The sequence below is a fragment of the Neomonachus schauinslandi genome, chromosome 8 (genome assembly GCF_002201575.2).
Source record: "Neomonachus schauinslandi chromosome 8, ASM220157v2, whole genome shotgun sequence".
NCBI classification, from domain to species: Eukaryota; Metazoa; Chordata; class Mammalia; order Carnivora; family Phocidae; genus Neomonachus; species Neomonachus schauinslandi.
In genome coordinates this window covers 45,872,867-45,893,764 of record NC_058410.1, presented here as the reverse complement: position 1 = coordinate 45,893,764, position 20,898 = coordinate 45,872,867, and the positions used below count along the sequence as shown (strand labels likewise).

General features: G+C 40.1%; 2 protein-coding genes across 3 annotated transcripts in view; one reads left to right on the top strand and one right to left on the bottom strand.

Annotated features, from left to right (window-relative positions):
- NT5DC1 (5'-nucleotidase domain containing 1) overlaps positions 1-20,898 on the top strand; it is a 143,059-nt gene that overhangs the window by 12,203 nt on the left and 109,958 nt on the right. For both annotated transcript variants that reach the window (XM_021693308.2, XM_021693307.1), the window contains exons 5-6: positions 2,544-2,623; positions 3,988-4,072. In XM_021693308.2, coding sequence (XP_021548983.1) covers positions 2,544-2,623; positions 3,988-4,072 — 165 coding nt within the window. The remainder of the gene's footprint in view (positions 1-2,543; positions 2,624-3,987; positions 4,073-20,898) is intronic.
- COL10A1 (collagen type X alpha 1 chain) lies at positions 5,969-12,490 on the bottom strand. The gene is made up of 2 exons (XM_021693306.1): positions 12,337-12,490; positions 5,969-7,839 (listed from the first exon to the last, which is right to left on the bottom strand). Exons 1-2 carry the CDS (start codon positions 12,488-12,490, stop codon positions 5,969-5,971), a joined length of 2,025 nt encoding a protein of 674 aa, XP_021548981.1.

Genomic DNA, 20,898 nt, shown 5'->3' with positions numbered 1-20,898 from the left:
ACAGCTTAGTGTAGCAGAAACCACGGGGGAGGTGGAGACAGGTGGTCCTGGCTCCTATTGACTGTTCCTTGCTGGGCAAAGTGATCTGGTCAATTACTAAGCCACTCTTAGCATCACTTTGCTCACCTTTAAGGGAAGGTGGTATCACTCATCTGCACAATTGAGAACATTGTGCTAACATAAATTGTTCTCTTGCCCTCAGTCACTCACTCGCCCCTGTTCTGTTACCAGTACGAGTAGGCAGTTTACAAAGTACGTAGTGTTGGCAATGGCTTCTTGGGGAACGGTTTCTCAGTGGGCAGAGGTTAAGGATTATAGGACTTGTCTGGACTTAGAGGCTTGTTTTACTGAACGGAACTCACTAATCCGTCTGTTGCCAGTAAGCTCTCTGCTTCTAAGGAGGGGCGAGAGTCAAAGCTTTCATGGGGTACAGTCTTGGAGTTTCGGTGGAGGAAGAGGCATTGAGAGCAGCCTGGCCCAGTTCATAGGTCAGGACTGAGCAAGCCTCGGTGTGTCCACAGAGCGGTCATCCAGCCCACATTTGACAGTCCAGTGAGTCAGCCCCTTGGGTTGTGGGAGGGAGTCTCATTAAACCCCTGAGCTGTTTGATTAGATCCCACCCAAGACTCACGATCAGTATTCCAGCTCTTTAACTGAATTTTGTGTTAATGGCCACAAAGGGAGCGACAGGGGAAGGGAAAAGCAAGGGGGCGTAACCAGCAGTGACGACAGTTCTCCTGCTGCCACGGTGCCCAGAGCGGCTGGCCACTCTGGTGTCACAGGCAGGAGAGTAGGTCAAGTGCAGGGTCATGGACCTTGGGAAGCTGTGCCCACTGTCCTAGTCTTGGGAGCCCTGGAGCATCGCGTGACCTCATAGCACAGCAGAGTGTGAGCCGAAATGCACGTGGGATGTCACCTCCCTTTTCCTCCAGATGCCTGGTTCCTCACACTGACAAAGCCATCCTGACCTTTCTGAGGGGTGAAAAGTAATCTAAGATGTTCTGCCAGTAATTTCAGCTGTAAGAGTGAAAACCAGGAAGATCATGCCAACCAAACTATTTTTAACTGAGGGAAAGGATACGTAAACCCACACAGCCATTTTGTGAATTAACAGAAGGAGAACTTTTGACTTTATTTCTTATACATTCTTAGTAATTTGATATGAAGAAGTGACGGGCATTAAATGACATTTAAAGGGATAGACATCTGGCCCCTGCAGAGGGTTTTCTCCTAATTTACCTGCGGCACTCCCTCATTCCAAAAATCCATTCCATTGTTAGATCATTCATTCATTCAACAAACATTTGTTGAGTGCCTGCAGTATGCTGGGTATCGTGCTTAGTGGACACTAAGGAACAAGACTGCTGTGTTCCATAGCTTCATACCTAGCTTGCAAATGGGAAGAAGGGAGGACTTGAAATCAGGCACCTGTAATACTGTATGCAATAGTTATGACCATTCGAAAAGTACTTTCTCACATTAAACTACAATCTGGCTTCACCTTTGGTTCTGTTTGAGTCCTCTTTGTACAAGGATTCTCTAGGGATTCTAGGACATTGGGATCCCCCCAAAGCAGAGTGGTTGGTCCCGATCTGGTATACAGGAGTGAGACAGTGGAGACGGTGAGCCATAGAAGGAAGGAACAGTGGGGGCTGGATTCCACTGGGATCTCTGAGAAGCACTGAGAATACCTCCCAGAGTTGTCAATCCAAGGGACGGGAGCCTTCACTGGCCCCTTAACTTGAGACTCACCCACTGGCTCCTGGTCGAGGCTTACCACATGAGCCACCTGGAGTCCACAGCCTTCTGGGGAAAGTGCATGACACAGGTGTGCTTGAGGTGGGATGATGCCATTTAGCACAGCAGTGGCTGGGATCAGACAGGAGCCAGAGGAATGTGACATGGGTCATCAAGTGTCTGCCCAGGGATGGCAGAGTCCAAAAGTGACATCTGCACCAAGGAAGGGCTCCAGTTTAATTCTGTGCTAGGGCCAAACAGGATAAATTCAATCCCTCTCCTCCCTGAGATCCTGGAGTGCCTGTGCTGTGCTCGTGAGTTTTTCCCAGATAAGTACACTATGTCCTTACACGATGTGATTTTATTATTATTATTATTCCTCCATCGCTCTGGTTCTTCTCACGTTAAACTGAAGGTGGACCAACCAGCATAGATATGAAAAGGTACTGTTGTGCAGATTACCTCATGGTGCTCCAGTGTTAGGCTGATGGTCTTGAAATTCAGTGACATTGGTACCATAAATTGTGGCTTTTTCATAACCCATTTTATATTTAGGGTATAGTCTAGTTTTTACGTAAAGTTTTTTTCCCGTAAGATCCTTAAATTAGGGATATCATTTTTAAACTTTCTTGCAGCTTAACCCTTCTTTAAAGACAGTGAACGCCTGTAACAGAGCCATTCTGAATTGAAATAGAGGCCCCTCTAAGTAACCAAACCGAAGTCTGGTGTCTCTTCAGCCAAGTTTCTGTGTGTCACGTAAATGAGGTGTTAATTTGTTCCCAGTGTAAAATTTTATTCTTTTTTAGGAAAATATTATTTTTATGATAACTACTTTGACCTGCCAGGAGCGCTTCTATGTGCCAGAGTGGTGGACTCTCTGACAAAGGTGAGCCAGGGACTCATTTTTCAGAAATTATGATAGGTATTCAGTCATAAATCAGAGGACTTAATTATATATGTCTTTTGAGTGAGTTTTACTCAGTTTCTTCTTTGTGGTTTTGGAAGTGACTAAGGAAGAAAAACATAGAGAATTTGGTCAAATATTTTGGGAAAATTAAGTAGCCCTGACCATTTTTCCCCCCAGGGATAATAAACCTATTCTCCAGCAGGGGGTGCAAATGTCTAAAAAGAAAATAACTTCACAGCTGGAAAAAATATTTTCTTGGTTTCATTAGCAGAATTAAAAAAAAAAAAAATTTAAAAAATTCCACCTGTCCTTAAGCACTCTAAATAATACAAAATCAAAAAAATGAGATGAAGTTTTTAAATTCGTCATTTTGAACAGTTTGATGCGTGTAGACTTTATACTGTTGATGAAGACTGAATATACTTAGGGCTTACAATCTGTGAACAGACACCAGTTTTATGTCAGAATTACTTTTCTGTTTTGCATATGTTGTCTTTGAAAATCGTAACGAGCATGTTATTAATAGAACATGGATAGTGGTTTACTTTTGAGCCAGAGTTAGTCATGTGTTTGCGAGTTTCCGTTGAGCAATTATTTTATTATGTAGACGTTATTTACATGAGATGGGATCAGTTTTTCATCCATAGTGACTTCAAGCAAATGTATTAGTCTTCAGATATTTGAGAGTTTAATTAGAGACAAATGTCTAGTAGTTTAGATAGGAGGACACTGGTTAATAATGTTTCCAAGAAAGCAAGGCCTTGCAGCGTTCTGTGTTTCAATATAATGTTTATTTGCATCCTGGTTTTAAAAAATCTAAAAGTGGTTTATGTTTTGGATTTGGAACCTCCTTCATCTCTCCTATAGAGATTTGCTGCTCTTTTTTATTGAAATCAGGTAAATGTGCGCTGAATTCTAAAGTAACCAGCTTTTAGGACTTTAGGACTTGAGGCTTCTTAGCCCCATTGATGCCCCAGTACATGAAGTGGTACATTCTGATATCCCAAAAGCTATAACACTGTAAATTTACTCCTGTGTTTAAAATATATAATTTTTAGACTTCACACTGAGTAGAAATTTCTATTTTATTTGGGCTACATGAGCTATATTAATATTTAGTTGTATGTGTGTATATATGTATTTGTAGCAGTGATTTTCTTGGAAGATTTTTCTTCTTAAAGTCCCATTTAGAGAATGAGTTTTTTCATCGGTTATCTTTTCTAAATATGAGTCCCGATTTTAGATTACGGCAATATTGTAATTGCTTGCTTTTTTTTTACTGTGCTTAAAAACATCATTATTACATGGGTTAACATTTGGGATTTTTTTTTCTTTTTTTTTAGCAGAACAATGGTCAAAAAACATTTGATTTTTGGAAGGATATAGTTGCTGGTATACAACACAATTATAAAATGTCAGCTTTTAAGGGTGAGTAATGTGAAGGGAGACCTTCTAATTGATGTTTTTAAATGCTGTGCGGCTTGTAAATTACTTTGAAGTTACCTATCTTGTTAATGTTCCTCAATTAGGACTTGATTTTATCTAAAATTTTGCTACAAAGTTGGTACTGCTTATATTTTAAGAAGTTCTTTTGAATTCCATTCTTGTTGCTTAAAAACAGGACTGGTTGACTCAGAATGGGTCACGGACATGGCCAGGTTGCACGTGGGGCCTCACAGTTGCATCTCAGATTAGCTTGGTAAGGTTACTCGGAGGTTACTTCTAAGGAGTACAGGGATGCTTTATCATAGATTACCTTGGGGACTCGAACCAGACTGTCCTGAGATACCTAGTGGACTGCTAGATGCTCAAGAGCAGTGTTTCTCAGCTTAGAAAAGGGTTGCTTTTTGATTGACATAAAATTGCCTGCCTTCCTTTTAACGTAATTTAAGTCATCAAAATAATCTTAAATATTGGGACTAAAAACATGTCAAGGCAATAAATAGTAACCGCAGAATACTTTTTTAAAAAATTACATATTTCTCTAACACCTGCTTATTTCCTTCCCTGAAGAAATCACTGCTTTGGGGAGATTGTCTCACTTTTCTGTGCCTGGTCACCGGCCCTCAACCCTGGCTGGTAGGTCCCATGTGGTCCTGTGGGTGCCTTTTCATAGTCCACACGGAGTGCTGGGGGGCATGTGCAAATGACCATCCCCAGTAGAGGGCAGTATCCATGACAACTGTAAGAGCCACCTACCACTTTATTGTTTTTCTTTTATAAACTTTGTAAAGTGAAAACCCTTAAAAGAATGGTTGAGAATAGCAAATTGCTGCTCTCAAATAAATTCAGCATAAAAATCTGTTGATGTTATTTTATTGCTTTGTAAATAAGGAGTAGGTAAAACATGTCATGCTTTAATAAGTGAGGCACAGCTTAAAAGTTTTAAGCAGCAATATAAAAATACAGTACAGAGCATAAATAAATAACATCTTTTCATTTCTAGCCAGATTTTGAAACCCTTGACGTTAACTGTAATTTCACTAGAGTGGGAGGCTCAAGGTCCATATGGCAATAATCTGTAAACCCACAAAATCATAATCTGTAAGACTCAATATGGAATTAAATCAAATTAATCACACTTGTATTAAATAAATAAACTAGGTTAGACACCCATTTCCAAGTTGTGAAGGGTATATAGAAAGCTTTTCTGCAGTCACAGAAAAGTTTGAAAATGTCCGTGGCTAAAGCACCTTGCATTTCAGATTTTAACATCATCCTTTGGTTTTTTATTAGAACTGTAGGAAGTTTATGTACACCTGTACATTTGAATAGATCTTGACAAAGGGGCCATGTAAGCCTTCGAGTAATGCACCATGAGAAAGATCTTAGGGCATACAGTGCCTTTTAAATTTGGATATTCAAGTATTTGAGTTCTAGAAAGACATGATACCCTCTGAATGTTTCCTAGTTCTCCTGTTAATCAGTAGAAAGAGGCTTATTTTTTTTTTTAATGCTGAATTTCTGAAATCAAATTTAACGTGATTTAATGTCACATTTCAGGGTTTCTTTGTGATCATTTTATTTTTTTAGCCCAGTAGGACTTTCAGGGTGAAATTTTTAAATACTGAAGGAGTTCACAGAAAACTTTAAAGAGCCTTAGGACTGCTGGCTAGAAATTCAAGAGAGTCTTCACCTGTCGTTTACTACTGCTGCTCACTTTTTCAGGGGGGAGAACTGGTTGGTCTGAAAGCTCAAATGCGTGTTTGGAAAATTAAAATTAGTCACGTTTTTTTGGCCTACCTCCATATGCACTTTGTGGGGCGCGGTGGAGTTGGGGAATGCCTTTCCAAGCAGACTTACATTAGCTCGTTGGGAGTATGCTCACATTGGTGCCACCAAGAACCCTGAGAGAGAGGAGTGGACATACTCAGAGGAGTACAGCCCGTTCGACCCAGCGTTGGGCAGCTGGAGCCACACCTGGTCGTTCTCCGTGAGATCAAGTATGGCGCTCCCCGAAGCCTGATCCAGGTAGCCTTTGGTGTATTCGTCATAGGTGTACATTACAGGGGTGCCGTTCTTATACAGGCCCACCCAAACATGGGTCCCTTTCACATGCACGTGGTAGGAGAAATAGTACGTTCCTGGTATCCTGCAGGTGAAGATTCCAGTTCTTGGGTCATAATGCTGTTGCCTGTTATACAAAATCTTATCAAATGGGATGGGAATGCCTACAGCTGGGTAAGCTTTGGAGAGAATAACGGTGAAAGCAGACATAGGCACTCCTGTGACTCCCTGGTTGGCACTAACAAAAGGCCTTTGGTCTGCCTTTATAAAACCCTCAGATGGGGCTGCTTGGCCTGGGGGGCCTGGGGGGCCTGGGGGCCCTGGGAGGCCGGGCTGCCCAGTGTGGCCCCTCGGACCCGGAGGCCCTGGTGGCCCAGTGGGACCACTGAGCCCCTTCCTTGCGACGCCCGCTGGGCCAGGAGGACCTGGAGTTCCTGGATCCCCTTTGGATCCTGGGAATCCTGGGATGCCCGGTGGCCCAGTGGGGCCTCTGGCCCCTGGCATTCCAGGGCCACCTCTTGGACCAGTCTCACCACTGGGTCCAGGCATTCCCTTCACTCCGGCTGGGCCCACGGGGCCTGGGAGACCAGGAGGTCCTCGGACTCCAGCGTCCCCTTTTGGGCCTGGTAACCCTGGGTTTCCCTTAGGACCACCGCTGCCTGGTTCTCCCGGGTACCCTGGTTTTCCATCTAACCCAGACCAACCCCTTTCTCCCTTAGCCCCAGGGTGCCCTGCAGGCCCCACTGGCCCTGTCTCACCTTTAGGGCCTGGAATCCCTTGGTTGCCTGCCATGCCTTTTGGTCCCTGGGGTCCCGTAGTTCCGGGGGGCCCAGTCAGACCTGGTTCCCCGGGATGACCTGCTGGGCCTTGTTCCCCTTTAGCACCTGGGCTTCCTGGAAGGCCAGTAGGTCCTCTTTGTCCTTTGAGGCCAGGCAGCCCTGGTTTCCCAAAGCCAGGAGCCCCTGGGGGCCCAGCCCTTCCTGGAGCCCCAGCGTGACCTCTTGTCCCAGGAATCCCTGGCTGGCCTGGGGCTCCAGTGGCTCCTGGCTTTCCAGTGCCTTCTGGTCCTCGTTCCCCAGGAGGACCCTGGGGGCCTGGCAGGCCAGCTGGGCCCCTCTCTCCTGGAAGGCCCCGATCGCCTTTGATGCCTGGCTGTCCTGGAGACCCACTTTCACCTCTCTTTCCCGCTCCAGGAGGGCCAGGTGGTCCCATGGGACCCTGAGGGCCTGGAAGGCCCCTCTCACCCGGGTGTCCAGGAGCACCATACCCTGCTTCCCCTTTCTGTCCATGCACACCAGGGACTCCCGCTGCACCCTTTTCTCCAGGAGAGCCCCTGGGTCCTGGAGCTCCTGTGGGTCCTTGTCGTCCGGGTTTTCCTGTAACAGTAATGCCAGCTGGGCCGGGGATTCCGGGTGGCCCTGGTGGGCCCCGTGGTCCTGGCAAACCAGCTGGTCCAATATCCCCTTTTGGTCCGGATGGTCCTTTCTCCCCTGGTTTTCCCGGGAGTCCTGGCAAACCTGGCCTCCCAGGGGCCGATGGTCCCGGTGGTCCGGGCAACCCTGGCTCTCCTTGGGGTCCGGGACTTCCATGGCCTGGTTTTCCTGGAGGTCCAGATGGACCTGGGTGCCCTCGAGGTCCAGCGGGGCCTGGTGGACCAGGAATACCTTGCTCTCCTCTTACTGATACACCTAAAAACATGCCCGATAGACACACCCAGAGAGAGAGAGGATTAGTAATGATATTGCACTGTCAGTCCACTCTGGCAGACTAGTCTTTAATGGTTTCGGATGATACATTTTATGCTGTATTTAAAAACACTGCCAGAGAGGATGGACCATGGCTACTAAAATACTTTCAGTACATCCTCATTATCCATGAAAATAAACTGGGGTTGAAGAATTTGTCTAGAGTAAGAGTACAGTGGGGTATTTACCCCATTTCTTTTGGGAATATCATCTACCTCGAGAGGAAAGGGGAAAAAAGGTATTGGATAGAAAGGAAGAAAAAGACAAATGCAGAATAAATGGGAAAACATTTAAGAACTATAACAGCTTTCTCTCACAAAAGCTATCCTATCAGACATCAGTGAGAAAATCTGTCATAGCCTGCTGAACACAGTTTAGATGTATTTTTTTCACCCTCAGTACATAACATGAGCTCCTACACCCTCCTTTCATTGACTTAACATTGAAACAAAGAATTAGAGAATTAGATCCAGTGGGCAGAGTATATAAAATAGTATTAAAATGTTTATCTAAAGTTTTCTTTGATTAATGCACACAGTTATTGTTGATTTCACAGAGCTGTGGGTCCATTTGAACCAAATACTTCTACTGATATTATGAATTCAGTTCATAAATTGTTTATTCACTGCCTGTGACATGAAAAGGGCTCTTGGGCTACAAGTATGGGGAAGCACAGGATGCATCTTATAAGAGCTTCAGTCATGAAGAGAGTAAAACAAATGTCCCTGTGATAAGAGGTGTCCAGGGATTTGGTTTTAGTCATACAAAGGTGGGATTTAACAGAGCATTCTGGTATTAAGATATATAACTGGGGAAATATTACCGTATCAGAGAATCTTTAGGGCAGCAATCATCATAAATATCTATTATAAAATACTCTTTTCAGGGCGCCTGGGTGGCTCAGTCATTAAGCGTCTGCCTTTGGCTCAAATCATGATCCCAGGGTCCTGGAATCGAGCCCCACATCGGGCTCCCTGCTCCGTGGGAAGCCTGCTTCTCCCTCTCCCACTCCCCCTGCTTGTGTTCCCTCTCTTGCTGTCTCTGTCAAATAAATAAATAAAATCTTTAAAAAATAAAATAAAATACTCTTTTCTTTCTCAGAGAAATTCTTCAGTAGCTAGCAAAATGGTAATAATTGGGTAAGATTTAAATGTCTATTTGTAAAATTTGTATTAAAATAATTTTGTGTTTAATAAATCTTTAGGAAGATAGATAGAATGCCTGTGCATACTATTTAGATTCTTTTACTACTGGATAATGGTTCATAGTTATGGTAGATTTAGCAAATGGCATAGTTATTGAATGGTTTGGTCAAAATCCTGAGAATGACTTATGGCTGTGACTTTTGAGCCACATCTTTTTTGTACAAAAGTGACTAATTAATATACTTAAACTTTACCTAAATCTTTAATGGCTTTAGAAATCAGAATGAAGAGTAAATTGGAATTAATATTAAATGAATTATAAATTGCCTTTGAAAACATATGCTTATGGGTATGGTTCACATTATCAATTGCTGGTACATTATGATATTTTTAAAAATCTTTCATATTAACTGGCATGTAAGAAGTAGTAAGCCAGTAGTAGTTGCTAATATTATTCTCTTGGGTATTCCTGATATTTGAAATACATTTGGTGACAAATGAAATATAAAATACACCGTAGAATCATTAAAGTAGATACGCTAAAATGGGAACATTATTTTAGACTTGGATACTTATATTTTGTACTAATTAGAGTTATATTTCATTTTGCAAATATTTAAATGTCTGGAGCTTTATTCACTCATGGATTTTCAGAAGATGGCATCAGGAAGAAGACTGTGAGAAAAATTAATTTATGGAGAAGATCTCCATATATCATTGATAGATTGACTTTTTAGTGTACATACAGTATAATGTCTATAAATATAAACGGATGTAATGTATTACAAATAGAATAGATGAATAAATAGAAAATAGCACTTTTTTTCAAATGCAAACTATATTAGATTGAATGGGTTTGCTTCAGAATCTTATTCTGAATCTCCTAAAGGTCATATCCATACTAAAAATGACTATCTTAGTCTGGTTGGAAATCTGTTTAACTGTTAAAATAGGGAGGAAAAACAGTCTTACTGAAAATGACTACATAGTGGGGGTACCTGGGTGGCTCAGTCGGTTAAGCATCCGACTCTTGGTTTCAGCTCAGGTCGTGATCTCAGGGTCGTTAGATCGAGCTCTACACTCAGCTTGGAGTTGGCTTGGGATTCTTTCCGTCTCTCCCCCCCCCCCGCCCTTACACTCTCTCTTTCTCTCTCTAAAATAAATAAATGAAATCTTTTAAGAAAGAAAAGAAAATGACTCCATAGAGCACCATTTGAGACTGGAAGTCCAAGGACAGGGTGATCTCAGTCACTTGGAATGTTGCCCTCATAGGTCCTCTACCTCTTAATGTAAGAAAGAATGTGAGTTCTGTTGTCTTTGGGGGATAGCCCCTGTTTGTTGCTTGCCAATTAAAAAAAATGAAAGATTAGGGTGATACCATGCTCAAGGAAAAATGATTGTCCAGCAGAAAAGTTTCTGAAAGTCCAGAAACCAAAATAGTGGTTGATCATGTCAGAATATGGCACTCATGGGGCCACCAGCTCTGCATTCCTTTGCAGCATAATTTGGTGTGTTTTGGCTGAGCCCTCTTTGAGCCTGTGGTGAACAGATGGGCCCAGGAATTACATAGGCACTTTTTGTATTTCTATTATCAACCTAATGTTACACGTGTATAGATTGTGGGCTTTTGTCTTCCTTTTAGTGCATTAGTGCCTGCCAGTGAATGGTAATGTACTTGAGTTTCCAACTTGTATTATCAAGTAGAAACTGTAGTGGGTTTAGCAGTTAAAATGCAGCTTCTAAGTTTTTCATTTGTTAGTAAGATATGTATTTTCATTTATTCTGCAGAAATAGCCAGGATGACGCAGTACAGTAAGGTGGGAAAATAGAGATATTTTTAACCTTCCATAAGTGGTGCATTTGATTTTAAACTCAAGGCTGTATGGTAAACTGTAAAAAGTCTGAATTTGTGATCATAGAGAATATACCCAGTGAGACATGTCCTAGCATTTCACCTTGCCATTCATTGCTTCAAGGGAAGTAGCAGGTTTCCTTACCTTTTATTCTTTCTTTCATAACTTTTCTCTTTCTCGTATTTTATCTGTATTTTGAGACATTCAAGAGTTTTTGTGATGCACCTGTGCATTTATTTTTAAACATTAAGCTTCCTTTCATGAAATGTTTTAAATTTCATCTTTCTTTTTAAGAAGACAATCCTGTAAGTTTAATTTGCTGAAAATGGTCATCTCCAAAAGCATCATTTGTAGAGTTTACGGCAAATATCCTTAGCATTATTTGCAAGGTGAAATAGGTAAGTATAATGAAAAAATACTAAGGAAAGGAAATTTGAATCCTACAATCAGTTCAGATGATGCAGTTTAATTCAGTAGATGTTTTTCAGGCAGTGCGTGCCAGATGTCATTCCGTGGAATTAGTGAATGTGAAACCTAATAATTGCCCTTCTTTGAGGATCTGTTAGTAGTGTGCGTGCATTTTCTCACTTCTCTTCATAATATCTGAGAAAGCTGGACAGCTAGGGAAGAGATTCAGGAACAAAGCTAAAACGTATCTAAAGCTACCCACCGCCCCAGTACTACCACAGCGTGAGGAGGTGAAGTACCAGTAATACAGCTAATACTCGAGTACTTTACAGCGGGTAACTCAAACTTCCTAACAGCTCTTTGAGATCACTGCTGCTACTTTTCCGGATGAGGAAATTAAGGCACAGAGAGGGTAAGTAACTTCCTTGAGGCCCCACAGTTAGTACATGGCAGTGAAGTCTTTGTACTTGACTACTAACCCCTACAAAAATGTCTAAGTAGTTAGGAAAATTGCCACCTCGTTTGCCTATTAAATTTCGTGGAAAAGCATTAGGTTTCATTTGATAGTTAAGACTCAGTTTTGTATATATTGGTGGGCTAGCCAAATTGGTTGTACAAGTAAATGATGGTTAAGTATTTAGATACCTAAACCTGCTACTCTCTTTGTATAACTGGCAGTTATTTCTCGTTAAGACATTTTTAAACTTGATTAATTTGTTTTGGATTCATATTTCTACATTATGGTTAGTTTTTTGTGCAGAAGCGCCATTTGAGGGAAAAACTTTCCACACCTAAGAGTTCTTAATATCCTTCAGGTACATCTTTCTACTCTACTCACTGTGTAAAGGATGTTATTGTTCTTGAATAGACCTGCTTTTTTCCATCAATCATTTTGTTTTAATATTTTGGACAAATTCGGGAGTTTGAAGATAATTAAACACCAAATAGAGTTAAAAGCATTTTGTTCAAGAGATCATTAAGATTGTAGAAAGCAACAACCAGTTGGTTAATACAGCAAAATATATAAAGTTTACCTTTACTCTTTATGGCATAGGGAATGAAGAACTGTGTCCTGGGGTTGGGTGGGGGGCCTTTTATGCCTGTAGGTGTTTGGTATCGCTCAGCATAAAATTCTCCATGAACCAGGTTCAAGGACATTAGCAGCAAAAGGGCTGTTTGTGGCAACATGTTCTCAGATGGCTTCTGAAAAACAGAAAAGAATAACTTCCTGTTACTGACCTGTTTTATTTGTCTGGTGTTGGACACATGAATTCTTTATTTTGTTAACTACCTTTTTTACCTTATCCTGTTTTTAATATATTCCATAAACTGGAATTAGAAATTTTTAGTTATATGAATATATGACTTAAGTTGTTAGTGGAAACCACATTCAAGCAATCAAGTAAAACTGAAGTGATTTTTAAAGAAGAAATATAGAAACCAGAATTAGATGCCTGTATTAATAATTCAAGGTCTTTAACATAGGTTGAAATATCCAGTAATTTCAAAATAAACTAAATAGGACATACTTTTACAAATATGGTTTTATTAGGACTGTCTTTTTATAGAGACTGCTAAAGGATTAAACTTTCTGAGTACACTTTAGTGGAAAGTCACTTTTTTTTTAGTGAAAAAAACCAAATAGTTAATTTATCGAGGCTCGTTTCCAAACAAGCTAACATGGAAGTCCACCAGAGCATCAGGTCATAGACTTACCTGGATGCCAGAAGTTCCTGGAGATGGTTTCTTGGCAGCTTTTCTGAGCCCTCCTGTGTCCAGGTGAGCAGTGTCTGCACACTGGTACCTTCTCCAGAGCTGTCCTGCAGTATTTATACTCTTTCTCCCTTACTTCATGAAGTTCCCCTGAGTTTAAGCTCCTCCCCCCGAGAAGTGGAGAGTACTAATTATAGTGGAAAGTTCTGTTGGGCAGGCATACAAGATCAGGTTGGGCTCTCTTTCCTTGTTTTCTTACTGAAAAATAAACTCTTTGTCTTAAATATATATTAATAGTTTTAACCATGTACCATCTTTTCTGAGTTTTTATTTTAGAAGGTACTACTCAGATATTTAGGTTGGTTCATGATGGGATGATAATACGACCTTTGTATTTTTGAAAGCACATTCTTGTGTTATTTGGTTGAAAATATTTGGTAGTATATAAAAGTAGGAGAGGAAGTCTTTTGGAGGGGTGTGTGTGGATTTAAACCATCCTCTAAATTCTTCAATTATGACATAAGGCCCTCAGTGTGTCCGTTAATGTTCCTAAATTTTTATGCAGATAGCTTACTCCAATTCTTACTTTTGAGCTTGAGAAAAACAATTAAAATGTAGGTATGTTGTTTTATATCTTAGGATTTAATGTTCAGTCCTTAGGATTTTAATGTAAGTTAATAAGAGAAATTTTAAATATGTTAATATCTACTTTAGTTTTTACATATTAAATATTTTAGTTTTCAGACAGAGGCAAGACATCCATGAATTTGATAGTAGAGTTAGCAATATAACTACCCTGAAGGATTTGGACTCTTTATTTATAACACAGTATGTTCAGTAAATAGCTTCAGGTTTTATTGCTTAATTTTGGATTTTACTTTAGAGTTGTAGTAGAGATGGTAAAAGCCTTAAGACATGATAATGTCATACCATGTCTGATGAGATTGTTGTGTTCATTTCAGAAGAAAAAAATTCCTCAAACTTTGCTTTCAGCTTTTTAAAAATATCAGTGGCTTACCTTACAATTTCCTTCAGGAATCTTGATTCAGCCCAGTTAGAAACATTTTTCCCCCAAAGATGAAAGTAAACATTATCATTGTCATTTTCAACACTTAGAATTCTCTTTAACAATATTAGGGGACTCTTAAAGTCAGTTTTCAGGATCCTAAAAAATCTAATACAAACAGGACATTGAGAGACCAAATTTTGTATCTTATTTAATTTCATTGTTTTGGAGCTAAGTGAAATCAACTGTACAGGTTAAGTAGGTGAGAAGGAAAATTCCGTAACAGGCATAAATAACAACATTTTTAAAACCTCTGCGGAATTAAAGTAGAATGGTTTCAGGACTGACTGATTAATTGAAATAATTTAGTGTTTGACCAATGGATGGAATAAAGGTTTGTTCTTTTTCTTGTCCCTTTCTCCTCTCCTACATATAATTTTCTGTATTTTTTAGACTGAGCCTTTATAGAAGGGTAAATGGATAGCTCCCTTCACTGACTGCCTTTCTCCTAACTCTCCCATTTAAACCTTTCATTGGTTGCCATGTTTAAAAATCTACACTGTCCTATATGTCTCTATATAATATTCATAGATACATATGAAATATGACTTTTATATCAGTTCAGATTAACAGGAGAATTTGAAAATTTATATTCTCATCATTCTTTCATCACTTGGAGAATGTCTATGGAACAGCTTTTGTAATTATTATATGTGCTCTACTATGTCTGTAAGATACCTCAAAAGATGAGTAAGAGAAATGGCTGCCTTCCATCTACTTGTGGTTCATTTGGATAAGACTGTGAAAAAGTAGGTGAGGTTACATGGATGCTCTTGAAGGCTAGGCTGTAGAATTTGGGGTTTTTTGTTTTGAATTTGTTTTAAAGGAATTATTACAAGTACATATTCTAGTATTTTTGTATGTCTGTATGGATACACACACACACACACACACATTTATTTATAATTGAGACTGTTACCCTGTTAGATAGCATTCATGTGGAAGTACAGAAGATTAATTCTCAGCTCTTCGCGCTGTGCACCTGTGTAGACCATTTGTTCATCTGTGGCTACTCAAGCTGTTTTCAGGGCTTCTCACCCAAAACTCTCTAGGTGTCTGTTAGACAATGAAAAGATTGGGCTAGGTTTCTAAGCTCCTCCCAGCTTTAAAATTAGAGAATTCTTGTGTTTGAGGTGTTTTGCTGTTCCCCATGATGAGACAGTGGGCTTGGCTCCGTTTAGTACTTATTAGAGACAAAGTCCATACCAGGTGGTCATATGCCTTCTTTTGGGGATATGTAAATACATGTGGGTATTTGTCGATTTATATTCCCCTTTAACTTTGGAAAATGTGGTGTCTTGGTTGGATAAGGCTTGGACATTCATCCCTTTCTGCAAATAGTGTACTTATTTCAGCACAGGGAATCTGACTGCTATTTGCTTTGTTAGTCACATAAGAAGTACTGTCTTGTCCAAAGCAGATTGTAGAATCAGAATATTTGCTAGCCACACCCCACCCAATTGTGTATTTAAAACTATTTTTATTCTGGGAGCTTACTTGTAGCTGTTTGAAGTGACTAGTCTGTGGCTTTATGATGAAAACCCATTTCCATTTAAAACAGAAAGCCATGCTCTCTAAACTCAGTAACCTAAGTGCATTTTTATAATATCAAATATGAATGTTTTTTGCACATTTAGCATTTAGCTGCTCTAAGCTTGCCTGTTCATTTTCACTACCAAGGGTTAGTCATTAATTCACCAAATATTTTTTGAGTACCTCTTATGTATCCAGCATGGATATAAAAAGTGGGTGAATAATGTGCAGCCCCCACTTTTACTGAGTTTGAACAGTGGTCCGCAGTCTTTAAGGGACATGACACGGTTCCTTCAGTCTTCGAGGTTCGGTGATATAATGGTAGTTCCGAGATTATATTGTGAAAAAGCTCTTCAGGTGATCACAGTGGACTCCTAAGTTGGAATGTCTTGGTCTGGTATTGTTCTGTAACCACCTTGTTAATATTAGCTACATAGTTTTTTGTCATTTTTGTGCATATGCTTTTTAACTTTATTGTGGAAAATTTTAGTCTTATATAGAAATAGAGATAAGTTACAGTGAGTGCTAGGTACCCCTCGCCCAATTTAAACTAATCTCAACTCCCTGCCACTTAATCCCTCCATTCGCCATACCTCAAATTGTGGACAAATAGGGGCGCCTGGGTGGCTCAGTCCATTGAACGTCTGCCCTCGGCTCAGGTCATGATCCCAGGGGTCCTAAGATCGAGCCCCATGCTCAGCAGGGAGTCTGCTTCTCCCTCTCCCTCTGCCCCTCCCTCCCTTCCATGCTCATGCTCTCTCTCTTTTGCTGTCTCGCTCACTCTCTCTCTAATAAATAAAATCTTTAAAAAAATTGTGGACAAATACATAGTATCCCAGTTCACCTATGAATATTCAGTATACTTCTCCAGAAAATGAGTCATTTTTCTCTAAAACAAAATCTTCATCATACCTAAAAAATTAACCATTTCTTTTTTTTTTTTAATGTTTTATTTATTCATGAGAGTCAGAGAGAGAGAGAGAGAGGCAGAGGCAGAGGGAGAAGGAGAAGCAGGCTCCCCGCCTAGCAGGGAGCCCGATGCGGGACTCGATCCCAGGACCCCGGGATCATGACCTGAGCCGAAGGCAGACGCTTAACCATCTGAGCCACCCAGGCGCCCCAAAATTAACCATTTCTTAATATTATCAAATCCTTTAGTCCACGTTCAGATTTTCCCAGTTATCTTAATATATGTACACGCACATACATGCATATGTAACACATACATGCATATGTATGTCAGTGCACACGTATGTACACATGAACATAGAGATATACCCACGTATGTACAGTGTGTGCATATATGTGTATATATGTACATAACATATTCGAATGTTTTTATTGATTGATTTACTGTTTGTCCAAATTAGGTTCATGGATTGTCCATAATTTATATGTTTCTGTTAATGTTTTCTCTCCATGTCTCTTTATTTCCTTTGCAGTTTGTTTGTTGAAAAACTGGGTCATCTGTTCTGTACGATTTCCCACAATTTGGATTTTGTTGTCACTTAAAATACTTTTCTGTACCCTATATTTCCTGTAGATTGGTAATTAGATCTAGAGGCTTGATCTCCTTCAGGTTTGAGATGTACACACAAATACTTTTTTAGCAAGTACACTTCTTTATAGACCGTGGTATGTGGTACATTTCAATCAAGAGGCCCTTCATTGCTGGTTGTCTTTTGTTTTGTGGTGTTGCTAGCCATTGATCATTACCTAGATTCATTATTTCATTGGAGGTTACAGAATGGTAGTATTTGAATTCTATCATTCTTCCTGTGTTTATTAGCTAGAATACTTCTATAAACACTCCTTCATTAACTACTTGGTTACCTTGAAGTACATAGAAAAAACAGGAGAATTGCCTTTATCAATGTGCAACCTAGTAAGCTTATTTTCCCAGCATCCTCCAGAGGTGACCCTGTGAGGTGTTTGAGAGTCATTATAAACTCATGGATTTAAACGTATTTTATGTGTTTAAAATCCATGATAGTTATTACTGTTATTGCTCAGATTTTTTCCCTGTCTTTGGTCAGCAATATACTGACCAGTATATTAAACTATATTAAAATTCCCAATTCTCATGACAGTAGCAGAGTTATTCACTTGCTTTGTTCCATAACACTCACAATTTCTCAGTAACAATTCCAACATTCACACCACAATATTGAAAATAGTTTAAAATTATTTCTGCAGTTCTTTTAGTATTTCTACTAGAGCTATATGGTCAAATTACCATGCTTTTGAGTCAAAACAGCCATAATGCTACCCACTCAATTCAGTGTTAGGTTTATTTGTTTCATCTTGCTTTCAATTTTTAGAAATGTTCTTTTTTTTTAATTTAATTTTGTTTTATACTTTCCTAAAATACTTGTTTCCAGTGTTTGCTGATAAATGTTTCACAACTGGCTTGGAGGTCGGGAGCTATGTTTGCTGATATCCATGATGTAATTCCTCCTACTGTGGCCAGTTTCAGGCTACCAAGGTAAAGACAAGTGACTCACAAAATACCTGAACATTTATCAAGCGCCAGTACAAGCCAGCTTCAGCTTATACTGCATGTTTCTCAATTCAAATTTATAAAACCAGGAATATTCAGAGAAGCCTGGCTTCTATTACTGACCTGCTCACCCTCTTTCACCCTCCTTCTATAACCTTTTTTAAAAATCTTTTTTGGTGGGGCGCCTGGGTGGCTCAGCCGTTAAGCGTCTGCCTTCGGTTCAGGTCTTGATCCCAGGGTCCTGGGATTGAGCCCCACATTGGGCTCCCTGCTCAACGGGGAGCCTGCTTCTCCCTCTCCCACTCCCTCTGCTTGTGTTCCTGCTCTCGCTATCTCTCTCTCTCTGTGTGAAAATAAATAAATAAAATCTTTAAAATAAGTAAATAAATAAAAAAATAAAAATAAAAAAATCTTTTTTGGTTTATACTTTTATTATTTTTTAAAATAGATATTCATTCATATCCCCTTCTAACTTCTTGGATAAATGGCATAACAAAATACATACTATATGCTACCTTATTTTATGTAATAGTTTGTCTTGGAGATCATTGCATAGCGTTATGTAAAGATGGTCCACATTTCCTTTTTCCAGGTGCATAGTACTCCACTGTCTGATCGTACTGCAGTTTTACACACGTTTCCCTGTGATGGGCATACGTGTTATTTCCTCTCTCTTGCCATTACAAATATTTCTACAGTGGATTACTTTGTATGTGTGTATTTTTTGGCCAGAATATCTTCAGAAGAGATTTTTAGAACTGGGAATCATAGATCAAAGGGTAATGCATATGTAATTTATTACATGTCATTACACTCCCCTGCATAGGTCTTGTGTCATTTCACACTTCCACCGGCAAAATGTGAGTGTTTCCTTACAGCATCACCAACAGGATATGTTGTTTAGATTTTGTTGCATTTTTAGGTTTTTGCCCATTTTACACATGAGAACTGGAATCTTGATCTAGTGGTGATTTTGATTCTTCTTACAAAGCATATGGTTGAGCATCTTTTCATGTAGTTAAGACTGTACTCCTAGCTCACTTTTCTGGAAGTGTTCTCTATCTTAGGAATATAAACCTCTTTTCCATGGTAGAGTTTGCACATGTTCTTCCCAGTTTGTCATTCGTCTTTTTTGCTTATGAACGTTTTTTTATTTTTAAAATTCAAAATTTTCTTTTAAGATCTATACACTTTTTTTGTTCTGTTTTATTTTAAAGATTTTATTTATTCATTTGTCAGAGAGAGAGAGAGAGAGAGCACAAGCAGGGGGATGGGCAGAGGCAGAGGGAGAAGGAGAAGCAGGCTCCCCACTGAGCAAGGCGTCCGATGCAGGGCTCAATCCCAGGACCCTGGGATCATGACCCGAGCCGAAGGCAGACGCTTAACCACCTGAGCTCCCCAGGCGTCCCAAGATCTATACACTTTTGATTCAGAATATTATTGTTCTTTCATAGATGCAGAGCTGTAAGGAACATGAGAGGTCATCTAGATCAATCATCTCATTCTTCAGAGGAGGAAACTGACTGCTGTGTTCTGAATGTCTCCTTCCCTAATGTCTAATTGAGTTAAATATCTGAAGTGAAGAGCTGTTGACAAGAGAGCCCATTGAAAGAAAGCACCACCGACTAAGCTAATATGTTCATCTCCTTACCCAAAGAGGATACTGATTTTCCTGTGTCTCCCTAATCCTTCAGTCTTTCAGCAGTGGAAACGGGAAAGGTGCCCAGAAGTGTATTTGGGGCACTGGGAGACCCACAGCATCCACCACCACCTCACGGTACATCATTCCTCTTGAAAAGAATTTAAAAGAACATTCGTAGGTGCTATTACAGAGCCCAGGAGCTAAAAATGATCTGTTTGTGTAAATAGTCTAATGTGGCTTGGTGGTTAGATACCTGCTGAAGGCTTGAAAGGAGAAATTCATGCATAAACACAGGTGTTTATGAAACCCCTGAAACTTCAGGCCAGGTCAAGAAAAACTGAGAGTCATTTAAGGAGTTTGAACAAGGGCTTTATATTCTATTTTCTATTACACATAAATTGCTACATTACTTAAAGAACTCATAGTTTTGTGCCACAGGCGCTTAATGACGTCACCATCTTTCCAGAGTAACCTGCTGAGTTAATAATACAGAGCGTCGTGGCTCCTTGACCTCCGATCTTCTTGGCCACCCAAGAGGCTCTCGGCTATTCAAACACGTTCCTACTCTATTTACAAGTTCCGCTTTCACACACAGCCTCTGCTAAGTTGGAGAAATTAGACAGCAAGTTAAAGTGTTGAAAATTACCATTTTTAATTGGTGAAGACACTTTCTATTTGAATCTTTTTACTCCCCTGCTTTTTATCATACTTTAAACAACTCCAGAGTCACCAAGTACCTGTTGGTACAAAGTACCTGGAGGGTACCTGAGTACCTGTCGTTACAAAGCAAGGTATCTGTGCGTGGCAGCACAGACCGTCAGGAACCCAACCCTTGAGACTGTTGCTCGTGCAGCTCTTTAACTTACTCAGAGTAAGAACTGTAGTGCATTCCAGAGTTTTCAGTTTAAGTAATGCTGGGCCCTACTCTACTTAGCCTTTGAGCAAACAACTTTGTTACCTGCCTGACAGACCTCTGCCCCTAACTGGGAGCTGATGCTAAGAGACTACTCTGCTGTCATCTCTGGCCCATCAGTTACCCTAGCCAGGTCGCCTGCCTCCTTACACCTGGTTTCCTCATCAGTGAAAGCCCTAACATCTGCTCACTTGCTTTCAGACTTTTTTTTTTTAAGATTTTATTTGAG